Source organism: Scyliorhinus torazame, chromosome 25, assembly GCF_047496885.1.
Source record: "Scyliorhinus torazame isolate Kashiwa2021f chromosome 25, sScyTor2.1, whole genome shotgun sequence".
Taxonomy (NCBI): Eukaryota; Metazoa; Chordata; class Chondrichthyes; order Carcharhiniformes; family Scyliorhinidae; genus Scyliorhinus; species Scyliorhinus torazame.
This window is the reverse complement of record NC_092731.1, coordinates 30701631-30719723: the sequence shown is the minus strand read 5'-3', so window position 1 is coordinate 30719723 and position 18093 is coordinate 30701631. Positions and strand designations below refer to the sequence as shown.

The 18093-nt window shown below is 48.8% G+C and overlaps 1 protein-coding gene across 1 annotated transcript; it reads left to right on the top strand.

Annotated features, from left to right (window-relative positions):
- Window positions 1-1411: 1411 nt before the first annotated feature.
- On the top strand, window positions 1412-14737 carry LOC140402246 (olfactomedin-like). The gene is made up of 5 exons (XM_072489876.1): window positions 1412-1531; window positions 6471-6623; window positions 10425-10634; window positions 13374-13524; window positions 13890-14737. The coding sequence occupies exons 1-5, from the start codon at window positions 1412-1414 to the stop codon at window positions 14711-14713; spliced, it is 1458 nt and encodes a 485-aa protein (XP_072345977.1). The 3' UTR covers window positions 14714-14737.
- Window positions 14738-18093: the final 3356 nt, after the last annotated feature.

Sequence of the window (18093 nt, the reverse complement as noted above, 5' to 3'; positions counted from 1 at the left end):
GAGGATAGCGGGGGTACCAGAGACTCGCCGTTGTGAGTGTCTCGGGCGATTCTCCGGCTGGCGCGGCGCAGAACTCGACGGGGCCGCTCTCGCCGGTTGGGAGAATGGCGGGACGGCTTTGGACCGGCGTCGCGGGATATAATGGCGCGGCCGGCGATTCTCCCAACCGGCGCGGCCTCGGAGAATCGCGCCCAAGGTTTAGTGAGAGGGAGGAACTGAAGGAGATCAGTATTAGTAGAGAAATGGTGTTGGGAAAACTGACGGGATTGAAGGCTGATGAATCCCCAGGGCCTGATAATCTACATCTCAGAGTACTTTAGGAAGTGACCTGAGAAATAGTGGATGCATTGGTGGTCAGCTTCCTCGATTCTGTAGACTGTAGAACAGATTGGCGGGTAGCTTAAAAAAAAAACACTATTTAAAAAGGGAGGCAAAGAGAAAACAGAGAATTATAGACCAGTAAGCCTGATGTTGGTAGTGGGGAAAATTCTAGAATCCATTATCAAAGATTTAATAGCAGAGCACTTGGAAAACAATTGCAAGATTGACAGAGTCAGCATGGATTTATGAAAGGGAAATTATGCTTGACAAATCTACTGGAATTCTTTGAAGATGTAACTGGTCGAGTTATTTTTTTGTACCCAATTATTTGTTTCCAATTAAGGGGCAATTTAACATAGCCAATTCGCCTACTCAGCATATCGTTTGGATTGTGGGAGTGAGACCCACGCCGACACGCGGAGAATGTGCAAACTCCACACGGACAGTGACCCGGAGCCAGGATGGAACCCGGGTCCTCGGCGCCGTGAAGCAGCAGTGCTAAGTCATCGTGCCGCACAGGATCCGTGAAATATGAACTTCTCCGCTAATGGCAGAGGCCTACCCAACTGGGACTCATAAGTAGAGTGCATAAAAGCTGGCACGGACAGAGACTGGCATCGTGGCCGTAGCGGCCGTTTCCTTTGACCTTGAATAAACCACCGTTTACTAAACTACTTGGGCTCCTGGGTCTTCATACTGGTGATGAGGTATAATAATAATCTTTATTAGTGTCACAAGTAGGCTTACATTAACACTGCAATGAAGTTACTATGAAAATCCCCTAGTCGCCACACTCCGGCGCCTGTTTGGGTACACAGAGGGAGAATTCAGAATGTCCAATTTACCGAACAGGCCCATCTTTCAGGACTTGTGGGAGGAAACCGGAGCACCGGGAGGAAACCCACGCAGACACGGGGAGAACGTGCAGACTCCGCACAGACAGTGACCCAAGCCGGGAATCAAACCTGGGACCCTGGCGCTGTGAAGAATGGTGCTAACCACTGTGCTACCGTGCTGCCCATTAGGATTCTGGAAGCCCCAGCCCCTTCGGAATATTGTCGCGCAGCAACAATTCGAATAAAGTTTGAAAATGCTGCTCTTTGGAAAGTTAGAGGCCTTCGATGTGGGCTTGGAGGTTTGGGCCCAATATACGGAGCGGATGCGGTACATCTTCCAGGCTAACAGCATCAGTGGAGAGGACCGATGGAAGGTAGTCCTCCTGACTGCCTGCGGGGCCACAAACATCGGCATAATTAAAAACCTAATGTATCCGGCTGCCCCGGATTCAAAGCCCTTTAAGGAATTGGTGGATTTGCTATACGATCATTATGATCCGAAACAGCCTGTGGCTATGCAACGGTACTGATTTACACTGCTGTGAGGATTCCGGGGGAGTCAGTAATGGACTATGTAACAAGGTTCCGAAGGCTGGCTGAACATTGTGTGTTCGGTCCAGCCCTCTCTGAGATGTTACGGCACCGTTTGGCATGTGGGATTAACAATGAGGCAACGCAGAGGAAGTTTAAAAAAAATAAATTTAGAGTTCCCAATTGTTTTTTTCCAATTAAGCGGCAATCAGCATGGTCAATACACCTAACCTGCACATCTTTGGGTTGTGGGACCCACGCAGACACGGGGAGGACGTACAAACTCCACACGGACAGTGGCCCAGGGCCAGGATTCGAAACGGGTCCTCGGCGCCATGAGGCAGCAGGACTGACCACTGCGCCACTGTGCCGCCCAACCCAGAGGAAGTTGTTGACGGACCAGCACTGGACTTGCAAAGAGCCATTGAGGTGGCCCTGTCCAGTGAGAATGCTGAGAAGGGGCTTCAAGAACTCTAAAGTTCCGTTTACTCCAGCGGCTTTAGCATTGGACGGCCACTGTACAGGGGTGCAGCGCCCTCTCGTGGCAGAGCTCGCCAACAGGGCTGCCAAGTTTAGGATACACTTCACATAATAGTTCAGGAGCCAAGTGTGTCTTTCAGTCGAAGGCGGTCACGTACCCGGGTGACCGCGTGGACAAGGCTGACTTTGACCCAGTGGAGGAGAAGGTCCAGGCCATAAAGGGAGCTCCGACACTAGAAAGTACGACCAACCTGATGTCATTTTGGGGCTCGTGAACTATTACGTGAAGTTCTATCTTCCCAGCTGTGGACCATTACGATCCTTCACGGCCGCTCGTCCTCATGTGTGGCGCCTCCCTGTGAGGCATCGCAGCAGTGCTATCCCAGTGATGGGATGACAGCACGGAATGCATATGCTTCTAGCTCTCTGGCACGTGCAGAGCGCCGCATCGCCCAGATAGAGAAAGAATGGTTGGCCGTGATATATACGGTGAAAAAGTGTCATCAATGCGCCTATGGGAGCCTCTTATTTATCACCACGGATCATAAGCCTCAGCTAGGCCCCTCCAGTGAGAACCAGGAGATCTCACCCCACTCCCCCTCAATGGCCCCAGCCTGAATCCAACGCCTTGTTTTTGGCGGCATATGGGTATACGTTTCAGCATCGCCCGGGGGTGCAAATAGCAGACGCTGACAAACTCAGTCAACTCCCGCTGCCTGCGAGCAACCCCTTTCCGCCAGTAACAGACACTGAACTTGCATGGATACTCTGCCAGTGACCGCCACACAGATTCATACACGGACCCAAAGGGATCCCACGGCCCCCCTCCTCCCGCGGCAGCCCGACATCATGAATCATCAGGAACTTAGTGTGGAGGACGATGTCCTGCAAGACCTGCATTGTGGACACCCGGGGACTTAAAAAATGAAGATGGCAGTGATGAGCTATGCCTGGTGGCCTGAAATCCCGTACTGGCCTCCCCGAACAGGCGCCGGAATGTGGCGACTAGGGGCTTTTCACAGTAACTTCATTTGAAGCCTACTTGTGACAATAAGCGATTTTCATTTTCAAATGGATGGCAATATCGAGAGTGTGGTACAAAGGTGCCCAGCCTGTCAGGAGCACCAGGAGCTCGGTCGGCCTCGCTTCATCCCTGGGAATGGCCAGGGTGCCCCTGGGTGCAGTTGCACACCGAGTTTACTAGGCCTTTCAAAGGGTCCATCTTTCTGGTCCTCATAGACGCCCACTCCGAATGGGTGGAAGTGCACCGGATGGCCACCAGTACTTTGAGAACTATTGTGGAGAAATTGCAGCTCTCCTTTAGTACCCAAGGGACACCGGAGATATTAGTCACGGATACGGGACCCCATTCACTGGCAAGAAGTTCCACTCAATCATGTGTACCAAAGGAGTAAGGCACATCCGTCTGCCCCCAACCACCCGTCCTCGAATAGTTTGGCAGAGCGGGCAGTTCAAACATTCAAACAAAGCCTACGGAAACAGACTTGAAACGTGGCTGGCAAGGTTCCTGTTCCATCGCCGGACCCTCTTCAGCAGACCCTCAGGGTCAAGGGTGACTTGCTTCCACTCCGGGGAGGTGGTTCCTGCGGTGGCTGAATAGCCCAATCCTGGATCCGCAGACTCTGCCACAGGTTTGGCAGGGGGCATTTGATGAGATGGGTGGGTGGGACACTCTGGATTCTGCGCTCTCCTTCCGCTGTTTACGCTCGGCCTCCGCATGCTCCACCCTACGCTGCGCGAGGTGATTGGTTTTTCTCCAGCTTGTGCGTTCTAAGGCGAGCGATTCCCACGTGTTGATGGGGATGTTGCATTTATTTAGGGAGGCTTTCAGAGTGTCCTTGTGATGTTTCCTCTGCCCTCCCAGTGATCGCTGCCCCTGCGGAGCTCGGAGTGGAGCACTTGTTTCGGGAGTCCTGTGTGGGGCAATGTGGCCCGCCCATCGCAGCTGGTCGAATGTGACCAGTGCCTCGATACTGGGGATATTGTCTTGGGAGAGGGCACTCACGTAAGTACGCCTATTCTGCAAATGGATTTGCAGGGTTTTGTGGAGGTAACGTTGGTGATATCTCTCCAGGGATTTGAGGTGTCTGCTGTACAATGTCCTTGTTTCTGATGCATGCAGGAGGGCAAGATCACGGCTGCTCTGTACACCCATGAGCTTGGTGATGGGTTTGAGGTCTCGGTCTTCGAACATTCTGTTCCTCAGCCGTCCGAAGACTGCGCAAAATGCTAGATTTAAAAAAAAGATTCATTCCAAATCAGCTGCAGGTTGGATTTGTGGAATGAAATTAGACACTGCCAGTGTTCATGTAGCTAACAGGCTGCAACCTCGGCAGACTGAGAGCACAGCACGTGTCACAGTCTGCCACATGACGTGAATCAGCACTGACTCTGCAGTTCTGGGACTTTGTTGAACGATTATTGACCCGAGTCACCGAATAAAAAACACCGCCAGATTCAAATTGATGGTACTAAAAGCTAACAGGTTCAAAGTCTAATAATAAAGTTGACCATAGCTGCGGTCCTTCTCTAATATTACATTTGTATGTGAATGGCATGTTCCAAATAGAACTCTTAGAGGGAATTGGATGTATGCCTGAAAGAGGGACATTTGCAGAGGAAACAGCAGAGAGAGTGGGAATAGTCAGATACCACTCTCAAAGAGCTGGCACAGACACAATAGGCTGGATTCTTCTGCCCCGCCCGCCGTAAGATGGGCACGGGCGGGACACGGACCATGTAAAGGTCCATTGACAACGATTGCCGGACGGGTGTGGCTGGAGAATCCCGCCCAATGGGTCAAATGGCCTTCTTCTGTGTTGCATCCAACCCTGCTTATATCGGTGGATAATAGGTGCAGCGCATAACACACAGACGATCTGTTACTGGCAGTTTTATGGGCAAGGAGTGAAGCAAAGTTGCTAGATTGGATTAAGGTAGTGGGGGAGGGTGGCACAGCCATGATGGGCTGAATGGTCTCCTTCTGTGCTGCTACTATTCCACGGAGAAATTGTGTTACCAGCTGCAGAGAGGGACAGAGCTATCTTATAAATAGAAATGGAAAATGCTGGATAAACTCCACAGGTCTGGCAGCGTCTGTGGCGAGAGGAAGCACAGAGGCTGCCAATCCTGCCAGTTTTCTGTTTTGAGTTCAGACTTCCAGTATTTTACTTTTATTTAAGCTATTTTACCAGTTTCCCGGAGGAGTGAAGAGAGTTTGGGGGAAGGGTGAAGGAGGGTTACCTGTTTGGGGGAAGGAGTGAAGGAGTTAATGTGTTGGGTGTTCTGGATCACAAACAGGTCACCAACACTGGAAGTGGTGCAACTCTATTTTATTATAAGGTTAACTATATTAACAGACTTGAACTGTGGGTAAATGCAATACCAGCTTTAACTGGTGACCCTTGTCTAGTCCTAACCAGGTGATGCACTCAGCACATGGTGAATGTCTGTGTTGCAGGCTGTGAGCTCTGTGCTCCGAGCTGGCTGCTACTAGAATGAGCGGGAACTCTCCTGTCCCCTGTCTTTATAGTGCGTGTGCTCTCACTGGTGATTGGCTGCGGTGTTGTGTATGCTGATTGGTCCCACTGCATGTCCATCAGTGTGTGTGTGTCTGCACCATGATATACTGGCGTATATTATGACAGGAGTGTTACCAGTTAGCGGGAGAGGTGATGGAGGGTTACCAGTTTGGGAAGTGGCTGAAGTGTTTTTTTTAAATTCACAATTTGTGAGCATCACTGGCTGGGCCAGCATTCATTGCCCATCCATAACTGCCCTCCATTTCTGAGGGCATTCTGTAAAAAATATTTTATTCAGGCATTTTCATAAAACACAAACCAAAGCAGGAGCAAAATTACACAACATTATAAATAACCAACACCCCCTCCCCCCACCACTTGCTCCCTACTCTCGCCACCTCCTTTCAGAGGGCATGTAAGAGTCAACCCCATTGCTGTAGATCTGGAGGCCAGAGCGGGTAAGGATGGCAGCTTTCTTTCCCAAAAGCGAACCAGGTGGGTTTTGATGGCAATCGGCGATGGTTTCATGGTCATCGTTAGACTTTTAATTCCAGATTTATATTGGATTCAAATTCTAACCCGAGTCCCCAGATCTTGTCCTGCTAATCTTTCCCGGCCAGTACTACAACGCAATGCCTCCCTACCCATTTGAGAGAGGGGTGAAGGACTGTTACATATTTGGGGGCGGGGGGTGGGTAAAAGTGTCGACCAGCTCACACAAGTATTGAATTTGTGCTAATTTTGATTTCTATGTCAACAGAATGGTAACCATGTCAATGAGTCAATTGACAGCGATGGAGTCTGTGTTTGCTCCGTGGTTTTGCCGAATAACTCATTCCCGGCGGAAAAGGTGGAATATTTGGAAACAACATACCAAGCGCTCAGTATCAACGTACAACATGAACTCAGCAAGGTACATTTATTACTGATATACTCCATCCCCTTTCAGACTCTGCACTCATCAATTACCACGGTTACTGTCTGAGAAACAGAGTGAGAGCAAGAGTGAGGCATTCGTTGTAGGATAGCACCAGTCCCAGAATATTAATGGAATGATTCTGATGGATGAGCTGTATGGGGAGGTCATCAATGAGGGATATAGGTTGATGCTATGGGTGGGGGAATATTTATCAATGATAAGAAGGGGTGTTTATCACTTGGAGACATTGGGCGAGATTCTCCGACCCCCTGCCGGGTCGGAAAATCGCCGGGGGCTGGCGTGAATCCCGCCCCCGCCGGTTGCCGAATTCTCCACCACCGGATATTCGGCAGGGGCTGGAATCGCGCCGCGCCGGTTGGCGGCCCCCCCCCCCCGCGATTCTCCGGCCCGGATGGGCCGAAGTCCCGCCGCTAAAATGCCTGTCCCGCCGGCGTAGATTAAACTACCTACCTTACCAGCTGGACAAGGCGGCGCGGGCGGGCTTCGGGGTCCTGGGGGGGCGCGGGGCGATCTGGCCCCGGGGGGTGCCCCCACGGTGGCCTAGCCCGCGATCGGGGCCCACCAATCCGCGGGCGGGCCTGTGCCGTGGGGGGACTCTTTCCCTTCCGCCTTCGCCACGGTCTCCACCATGGCGGAGGCGGAAGAGACTCCCTCCACTGCGTATGCGCGGGAATGCCGTCAGCGGCCGCTAACGCTCCCGCGCATGCGCTGCCTGGAGATGTCATTTCTGCGCCAGCTGGCGGGGCACCAAAGGCCTTTTCCACCAGCTGGCGGGGCGGAAATTCGTCCGGCGCCGGCCTAGCCCCTTAAGGTTGGGGCTCGGCCCCCAAAGATGTGGAGCATTCCGCACCTTTGGGGCGGCTCGATGCCCGACTGATTTGCGCCATTTTGGGCGCCAGTCGGCGGACATCGCGCCGTTTCCGAAGAATTTTGCCCCTCGGTTGAGGGTCTAAATGGGGTATTTGTCATTGGGAGATATTGACGGGTGAGTTGGCTGGGGTATTTGTTAGTGGGGAATACTTGTCTATGATAAAATTGTGGTGGTAATTATTGGAGATACTGAAAGCCTCCTCTTTATTTTGATCAGTCACTCCATAATATCTGGAAGTTTGATTACTAGCCCTTGCACTCCAAACATACAGCCCTCCAGGATACATAACAATGCACCAAATTAGAAAGGATTAATACTTATCAAGCTCATTGGTGATTTAATTACCGTTAACACATAGACACATCGGAAATGGGAGCGGGAGGAGGCCATTCGGCCCTTTGAGCCTGCTCCGCCATTCGTTGTGATCCTGGGCAGCACGGTAGCACAAGTGGATAGCACAGTGGCTTCACAGCGCCAGGGTCCCAGGTTCGATTCCCCGCTGATTCACTGTCTGTGCGGAGTCTGCACGTTCTCCCCGTGTGTGCGTGGGTTTTCTCCGGGTCCTCCGGTTTCCTCCCACAGTCCAAAGACGTACAGGTTAGGTGGATTGGCCGTGATAAATTGTCCTTAGTGACCAAAAAGGTTAGGAGAGGTTATTGGGTTACGGGGATATTGTGGAAGTGAGGGCTTAAGTGGGTCGGTGCAGACTCGATGGGCCGAATGGCCTCCTTCTGCACTGTATGTTCTATGTTCTATGGCTGATCATCCAATTCCGTGTGTTCTTCCGCTGGAGGAGAATTGCAACCAATTTACAATCCCCCTGGGAGCGCAAATCGGGAAGCAATTTCGTAACCATTGCCATTCAGATTGATGCAAGGCGAGGGATTCCCGAGGGAATCCCGCTATCGGGCCGCCATTTCAAGCAGGCGGCCAGATAGCAAAGTCCCGAAGTTAACCATTCCCCTGCACTGCAAAGCGCACCCCCCCCCTCCCACCCCTGGATTTCCTGTGTGCCCCCCCTTCCCTCAAGTGCGGGGGTGACCCGACTCGCCCCATCCCCCTCCCCCAGGGACGGCCTAACTGAAGGAAACCCCACAGAGACTGTCTACCTGAAGGGGGCCCCTCAGGGACCACCTAACTAAAGTGACAACCCACAGAGACCCCCTACCTAAAGGAACCCCCCCGCCCCCCCACACAGCAACCCTCTGATTAAAGGGACCCTGTACAGTGGCTCCCTAATTAAAAGGACCTGCACAGACATCCCCAAACCAAACCACAGCAACCCTCTGATTAAAGGGACCCCCCACAGGGACTTTCTGACTAACCCCCCCCCCCCCCAAGAAAAGAGACCCCTTTCTGGAAGTTGGAGAGCGGTCCAGACTGGGGCAGTGAAACAAAGTACAGCTGTAACATTTACCTGGAAGCTCCACGTGTCCATTCCTCGAAGGGGAACAGCTGTGACCTTGTTTCAACCCCTCAGATCCATCAGCTGCAAGCCATTCATTCTTTTCTAGTAATGGGCTGTGATTGACAGCTTCCACAGAATAGCTGCAGCCTTGATTAATTCATCTCCCTTCATGGATGAGTAGTCTAAGTGCTGAAACCCCAATGTTTATAAACATCAACCACATCAAAGAGAGTTAAGTGCATTTCAATCAATCAGGCGTGTGATTACACGCTATTAAAGGGGTGGGGGGGCTCTGGTAAAGGAGGGGTGGGCAGGTAGTGCATTGTGGGGGGGGAAGGTTGCCCTCAGATGGACTTGGGGGGCAACTATCCCAAGGAGTTACCCCCCCCTTGGCCTACCGCAAGGTCTACCACGTCAGAACCATGCTGGTAAACATCAGAAGTGACCCATGCCCACGTGATTCCCGGCCCTGGGGACCAGAGAAACACAAAGGGCTGAAGAATAGGGCACCAAGCCCACTAAATGGATGAAAATGGGCCTTTAAGACCCATTTACATTCATTTCTATCCTTCCTGCATTGCACTGCTGAATTCCCCACCATCCAGGGGCTTACCAAAGACCAGAAACTGAACTGGACCAGCCCCTAAATACTGTGGCTACAGGAGCAGGTCAGAAGCGAGGAATCCTGTGATGAGTTACTCAAATCCTGACCCCCCCCCCAAAAAGAAATCTGTCCACCATCTACAAGGCGTAAGTCAGGAGTGTGATGGGATACTCTCCACTTGCCTGGACGAATGCACATTCCAACAACACTCAAGAACCTTGATACCATGCATGACGAATAGCCCCCTTGATTGGCACCCTATCCACAAACACTCATTCCCTCCACCACCGATGCACAGTAGCAGCACTACGTACCACCTTCAAGATGCACTGTCAGGGTCCTTCAGCAGCACCTTCCAAAGCCACAAACCTACCACCTAAAGGACAAGGACAACAGACACACAGAAAAAACATTAATTGGAAGTACCCTTCTGGCATATTAATTTATTACCATTCCCCACTGTCACTGGGTTAAAACTCTGATCCAAGAAGACAGCTCACCTTCTCAGGAGAAATTAGGGATGGACAGTAAAAGTATCAGTTTGAGATTTTTCAATATGAGATACCTTGCGAATTATTCACAATGAAGCATGCACTCATCACATCAAACCAGAGTTGTGCACTGTGCAGTGAGGTGAGGGGCTGTTTAGCACAGAGCTAAATCGCTGGCTTTGAAAGCAGACCAAGGCAGGCCAGCAGCACGGTTCGATTCCTGTCACAGTCTCCCCGAACAGGTGCCGGAATGTGGTGACTAGGGGCTTTTCACAGTAACTTCATTTGAAGCCTACTTGTGACAATAAGCGATTTTCATTTCATTAAATTTCATTTTCATTGGTTCACGGACTGTGGAGGTGGCTGTAACTGTGTGGGTTCCCTGTGATGCTCCGTTTAGGTGCAGGAATATACGAGGACTCTCTCTGTCCACACGGCCAAGCTGCAGAATCTGACACAACGTGTGGAGAGCATGGAGAACGGAGACTTCTTCACCCAACTCGAATTCGATCTGCTGAAACTGGAGATCCGAGAGCTGTTGTCACTCACCGGTCAGCTGAAGATCTCCCTCAATGGCAGCAACAGTATGATCGCCCAGCTTTACAGTGAGGTCAGACAGAGATAAATCATTCCGTTTATTGCTTCGTGTTCTTCTGTCCTCTGTTGGTTGAGTATTTTACAGCTTTTGGCCACCGAAGATTCACCAGAGGAACTGGCTGGAGAGAGTTCCTCTCCTGAGGAAGGGGATTATTCCTCACAACAACAACAACTTGCATTGATAAAGCACCATTTAAGGAGTGAACAATCCCAAAGGGGCTCTCCCAGGAGAGATATCAAGTAAAAGTCAGCAGTTAGGAAGGCAAATGCAATGTCAGCATTCATGTTGAGAGGGATGTACTTCTGAGGCTGTGTGAAGCTCTGGTCAGATTTTGGGCCCCGTATCTAAGGAGGGATGTGCTGGCCTTGGAAAGGGTCCAGAGGAGGTTCACAAGAATGATCCCTGGAATGACGAGCTTGTCAATGAAGAGCTTTGAAGGATGAGGGGGGGGGGGGGGGGGGGGGATCCGATTGAAACTTACAGGATACTGAGAGGCCTAGATGGAGTGGACATGGAGAGGATGTTTCCACTAGTAGGCAAAACTATTACCCGAGGCCACAGCCTCACACTGAAGGGACTAGCCTTGAAAACAGAGATGAGGAGGAACATCTTCAGCCAGGATGTGATCAATCTGTGGAACTCTTTGCCGCAGAAGGCTGTGGAGGCCAAATCACTGTTTTAAGACAGAGATAGATAGGTTCTTGATTAATAAGGGGATCAGGGGTTATGGGGAGACGGCAGGAGAATGGGGATGAGAAACATATCAGCCATGATCGAATGGCAGAGCAGACTTGATGGGCTGAATGGCCTAATTCTGCTCCTATGTTTTATGGTCTTAAAACAAATATTGGTTCATCTCTTTGCTCTCCAGCTGCAACCATGGTTGTTCTAGTAGCTCATTTAATTCCAAATCATTTTCCTTTAGAATTCGCCAAGGATCACTCCCCTCTTCCTGTGCATTCTTTACTTTCGCAATGCCATCCAGCTAACAGATGATAGTGCCCACTGATGACACATGGACATCACCCTCTCCACCTGCTCCAGTCTTATACCCAATTTCGGATGAGCCTTAACTTCCATTGGAAAGATTGAAGCCATTGTAGAATCCCTACCGTGCAGAAGGAGGCCATTCGATCCATCGGGTCTGCACCGCCCCTCCGAAAAAGCACCCGACCTAAGCCTACTCCCCCACCCTATCCCCATAAATGTCTGCATTGATTGTGGCCAATCCATCTAACCTGCACACCTTTGGACTGTGGGAGGAAACCGGAGCACCCGGAGGAAACCCACGCAGACACGGGGAGAACGTGCAAACTCCACACAGTCAGTCATCCAATGCCAGTCAAACCTGGGTTGCCTGCACTGTGCCACTGTGCCATCCGTCGTCAACAAATGACCACTCACCAGATTCCTCAGCACTATGGGAATCACCGTCCACGGACATGTCCAAAGGTCCGAGAAGGTTGATGAGAGTGCAGCTGTGATTTGTTCACACCGTGAGTGAACCGGCTGAAGGAGGGAGGAAGCTGATTCATTAATAACTTTCAAAAGGAAATTGGATGAACACTTGAAATATTAAGAATTGCAGGTTATGGGGAAAAGATTGATAAAGCCGGATTAATTAGAAACCTCATAGGGGTTGGTTTAGCACAGTGGGCTAAACAGCTGGCTTGCAATGCAGAACAATGCCAGCAGTGCGGGTTCAATTCCCGTACCGGCCTCCCCGAACAGGCGCCGGAATGTGGCGACTAGGGTATTTTCACAGTAACTTCATTGAAGCCTACTTGTGACAATAAGCGATTATTATTATTCAAAGGGCTGGCACAGAAATGATTGGCTAAATGGCCTCATTCTGTCCTGTACGACTCTATGTTTGCAGGATTCTCTCAGGCCCTACCTGTCGACACCTTCAGAATCCTGTTTGCCCCTAGGACAGATTTCCATCCCTGCAATCTTCAACATTACAAAGTCGGCCTATCTCGAACATCGCCCTGCTCCACCCCGACCTCTTCCTAACCTCACATTTACACCTTTATCATCTCTACCCCAATCCTCCCCTCATGCGTCCTCTACCCCTCCAATTACTGACTCATTTAAACTTAGCAACTTGAATTCTATCCTGATCAAAAATCCCATTCACCCCGTCCTCACTAATCTTCACTGTCTCTTCATTCTGTGCTTCAGTTCCTCGGTAACTTTGCCCATTTCTTGCCTATCACCCTCACATGCTCCAGCTACGCAACTCACTCCGAACTCTCTGTTTCTGTAATCCGTACTCTTGACTATCTCCCTCCCCAGTGACATGCTTTCAGTAACAAGAGACCCAATTGCTGGAATTTCAATCAAATTTTCGGGGGTATCTAACTGATAATGAAACGGATTGATAAGGAAGTTGGAGCAAAACTATAAGATATGGAGGGGGGGGGGCAGGGGTGTGGAGGGGGGGGGGGGGCGTCCTGACAAGGAGCATAACCTTAATTTAACCTGGGCTGTTCAGGAAGCATTTCATACAAATGAGAGTGGAAATCTGGGAACCTCTCCCGAAAAACTGCCGAGGATCAACTTCAGCCGACATTGATTGTTTTTTATTATTTGACGGTATTATGCGTTGTGGAAACAAGGCGGGTAGAAGGGAGTTAGGATACTGATCGGCTCTGATCTCATTGAATGGCAGAACCTGCTCGAGGGGCTGAATGGCCTCCCCCCTGTGAACCCAAACACGATTCTCTTTAAACGCCGCGTGTATTTCAGATTCTGAACATGTCCCAAGCTGTCGACCAGCTGGAGTCGCTCGATAAGCACAACGTGCTGGCAGTCCGCAGAGAGATTGCGACACTAAGGAAACGCCTACAGGACTGTGAGAAACATCAGCATTCACAAACCCCTGCCGCCGTTGACTTCGGTGAGTTAATCAAGGTTAATGGTGACTGAGGAACACGGGTTTGCTCAATAAAGAGGGAGGGATGTCACTCACTTTGGATCATTAAAATCCACTAATAACACACATTCTAATGACATCACTCTGAATGTGGAAATGAGAATTTGCTAATCTACAAAGAATTAAAGAAAGGAGAAATCTTTCACAAACTAAAATAGGTGCAGTTTCAATATTTGCAATGTTTTACAGCTATCTCAGTGTGCCTGAGTTATACATTAATCACTATAATGTCACAATAATTACAAGAGCACATTGCTGGATAGACAAACATTGTGTATTCACATTTTTCAGATTCAATGTTGAACTCGAGTTTACTAATTTTCAAACAGGGAGCTGTGATTATAACGGCCTTCTTAATGTATCCAACCCCGTGGTGATACAGCTGAACTGGAGAGGATTTAGTTATAAATCTGGAGGATGGGGCAGAGGTTCAGCTCCAAACTCCAGTGAAGGCGAAGTGTACTGGGTGGCCCCACTGAATACCGACTGGCGAACATTTGACTCATTCAGACTACATTATTCACACGATGATTTACTGCTCTCTAACAATCCAACAGCCAAATCATTTCCATATTCTTATTATTCTTCTTACTATGCATACAGAGGACAGGGAAGTGGAATGGTTTTGTACAACAACTCCTTGCATTACAACTGTTACAATTCTCGGTACATGTGCAGGTTTAACATAGACACCAACAGTAAAGAGAGACAGTTTCTTACAGGTGCAGCTTACAACAACAGGTTTTCCTATGCAGGTGTCACGTACCAAGACATGGACTTTGCTGTCGATGAGTCCGGCCTATGGGTCATTTGCAGTTTTGAAGCCAATGTTGGATATGCTGCGATCAGTAAAATCAATGTGACCACCTTCACGGTGGAAAGGACATGGGTGACCAGGCTGTTCAAACCTAGTGTGACCAATGCCTTTATGATCTGTGGGGTGCTGTATGCAATACGGCCAGTGGACCTACGGTTCGAGGAAATTGTCTACATGTTTGACACCAGAAATGGTGAAGAGGGTGTGGTTCCTATAAAGATGGATAAAGTCTTGGAGAAACTGCAAAATGTTAACTCCAATCCATCTGATCACAAACTCTACGTGTACAATCATGGCTACCAGTTGACATACGATGTGATGTTTAAACCTGAGTAACAACCAGGTAACATCCCACAGTAAAATCAACAGATCAATTTTAAGAATTAGCAAACTGATCAACCGGGTTTACAAATCACTGGGGGAATCTGGGTGAATAGGGGAATTTCTGGACTTGAATCTCGGGTTAGATTTAGATGCCATATTTCACTTTTATTACCACCAGAGTTTAACCAGTGTTATCGCTGGTGGGTGGTGAAGCTGATGTTGCAATGTGTGGCTTTGGAACATCAACTAAACTCAGAATGGGTGAAATTTGAATCTGCAATATAGCTGGTAGAATGGTTATAGAAATAGAGGAGATTGACATGTGTTTTCTGAGGTGCAGTTTGACTGAGCTCTCATGTAATCAATGCTCTCAAGTATTGGACAAGTGATACAGTCACTGTGAAGAGGTTTGCGTCCAGAATGATGGTAACATCCTGTCTGTGAGAATAATTCTGGACGTGACGGTTCATTTAATATCTGGACAATTATCCAGCTGGATGGACAAAAGGGTAAAAACCCGACACAGGGGAAAAAAATGATTTAATAGGAGACTGCCTGTTGCGTTAGTTCTTTTTAGGTCTCTGTCATGAATCCCTGATAATGAACTTCAATAATTGGACCAGATTCTGATTGATGATTTATTCTGGAATTCTTCACAAATTTAATAATCAACAGCAGCATCTGGTGGATTGTGTGACTCATTTAATTATCTTATTCTAAATATCGTCACTTTTTTATCCCTGTGTTCCCAACGTAATGCAGTCCATTGGAATAATAAAGTCCAGAGGTAACAAGTGAATAGGTGAGGGTTCCGCAGCAAATGAGTGGCAGTGGAGTGGAGTGGAGTCATGTGGTGTTTTGGAGCCTGAAATAGGTGGTCTTTGTGGTGGAGTGAGTCCTCACCCCCTCTCTCTATCCACACCTCTCCCAACGCTGGGTCCTTCCATCAGGCACCGAGTTCCTTCTGACCCAACGGGTGTGGCAAGCAGATACGGCAGTGTTTGCTTCTCATGCCTTCCCGTTGACCTGTCCCATGCATTGTCTGTGTTGAAAAGAGCGGCGGCATGATGAGACCCTTTAAATAGCCATTAATTAGCCACTTAAAAATGTCAGTTAAAGGGTGGGGTGGCAGGCACCACCTTTCCACCAAGGACTTAATCAGGGTGCGGACCTGTAAAGACTTAATTACCTGCAAAGACTCACATTCAAAGTATCATCTTGCATCATTGGCTTTGTCTTTATATGTTGTGTTTGTGTAACCTACCTCTTCACTCACCTGATGAAGGAGCTACACTCCAAAAGCTAGTTATTTGAAACAAACCTGTTGGACTTTAACCTGGTGTTGTAAGACTTCTTACTGTGCCCACCCCAGTCCAACGCCGGCATCTCCACATCATTCAATTTTAAGACAAAGAATAAAATATTTATTAAACAAGAAAAACGGTACAATACACAAGAAAATGATTGAAATAATCGCTATTTGTTTACCCCACTCATATTTTTACACACACATACAAATTCGGAAAGATAAAACTATTTATAATATTGTCATGAGAATGTCACTTTAAGAAATGGTAGTCTGCTAAAGTTATTGCAGTGATGTCAGAGAGTGGGTGGAGCTGAGCTCTGGCTCTGCTTTTTAGTTTCACTTTGAGAAAAGCTTGGGTGTGTCTGTGGTTTTTTGGTTTTGTTTCAGTGTTGGAGCTGCAGTCAGCCAGAGAAGGTGTACTGCTGTTCTCTCTGCCATGTAAAGACTATTTCTTGATCATTTGGTGAATTCAGAGGGATAACTGTTCTCAGTAGTGAATTTAAACCTGATGTGCTTCTGTTAAAAGTTTTTTTAAAGTCTTATGGATGTTAAAAGGAAAGCTTAAGGATTACTTAGTGTTGTATTCTTTAGGGATTGTATTTGAATTGATGGTTGCTAAGATGTTCACTGTATGGTTTAAAAAGGTTAGCTTGAGGTCATCGAATAAACATTGTTTTGCTTTAAAAAATACTTTCCGATTTCTGCTGTCCCACGCCTGTAGAGTGGGCCATGTGCTCCCCATACCACAATCTAGTAAAAGTCGTGGGTCAGGTGAACTCCATGATACACTTTTTGGTTCTCTAAACCTTGGCCCATAACAATATCAATATTGTATTCTAATATTGATGTGAAGTATCAGATGAACTGTGGTCATACAGCACACTCTAAATGAAATGACAGATGCGATCAAGCAGATTCCATGGATCCCTTAACAACCTATCCAGACGTTTGTAAGACTTGTGAGCCACCTGCTCTCATTGAAACTCTGTCTTTCCCATGGGGGCTTCCAGTCACCATTGTTGAAAATCTCTCCTCGGAAAGCTCTCCAAACATTGCTTCCACTCGGATAGCTTCAACCAGGATCCACCCCCATGGTTTCAAACTCGCCTTTGGAGATCCCTTTCCTTTGTGTCTCTGAGCACAGTCAAGCATCACCTTCGAGGCACAATTTCAGTTCTTCGGCCAGGTCAAGCAGAGCAGCACCGCTCCAAGGGGAGCCTTTACCCCTACAGCCACAGCATCGCACACATTCAGCTGCCCTCTCAGATCGTCTGGGTTTTCTTTGAGCCCGCTTTGCTTCAAGTCTGCTCCCTGCAGCTCTGCCTCTAACCCGGGTAATTTCTCTTCTCCTTTCTCTCAACTTTATAAGAACTGTTTCTGATCTCTATCCTTGGCCCTTACCTGGGACTGTCTTCTGGGGCCTCTTTCTGATCCCTGTCTTTGTCCCTGCCAGGGTCTGTCTTCTGGGTCTCCCCCTGTCAAACTCTTTGGTTTGGCCTTCTGGTTCCCCCCTTTTCTTGTCCATCTTCCTGAGACATGGAGGACCTGACCCACAGTTTTGCACCATTTAACTTCTTTGCTTCCTTCCTCCTGATGTGCATTGCGGGTGGGGCCAGTTGGATGCCTCAAGATGTGAAAATAGACAAGCGGTGCATGGGCAGATATTTTCTGTCCAGCGCATGCGGAGAAGGCCTGAGGAGCATAAAAATACCGCAAACTGATAATGAACGGCCAGTTCCCGGTCTGCGTGTGCGCAGGAGGCCCCGGGGCTCGATCTCTGACTGGCGGGTTAAAGTTAAGGTAAGTACTTTTCTTTGTTCTTTAAGATTTTAGTTTAGACGGGTAGCATGGTCAGCGCAGGTTTGGAGGGCCGAAGGGAGGCGATGCTGTACTTTTCTTTGTCCTTTGTACTTGCGTTTCGTCACATGTCGCTGATGGAGTAAATGAGGGGTTGCCTTCTTTTGGCAGACAGGTCAGCAGATAATAAATCAGAGAAATGGAGAGTTGTGGCACCGTTTGACAGTGCCACCATCTTCATACCCAGCACCTGTAGAGTAAGGGGTTGACATTGATGCTGATGTAA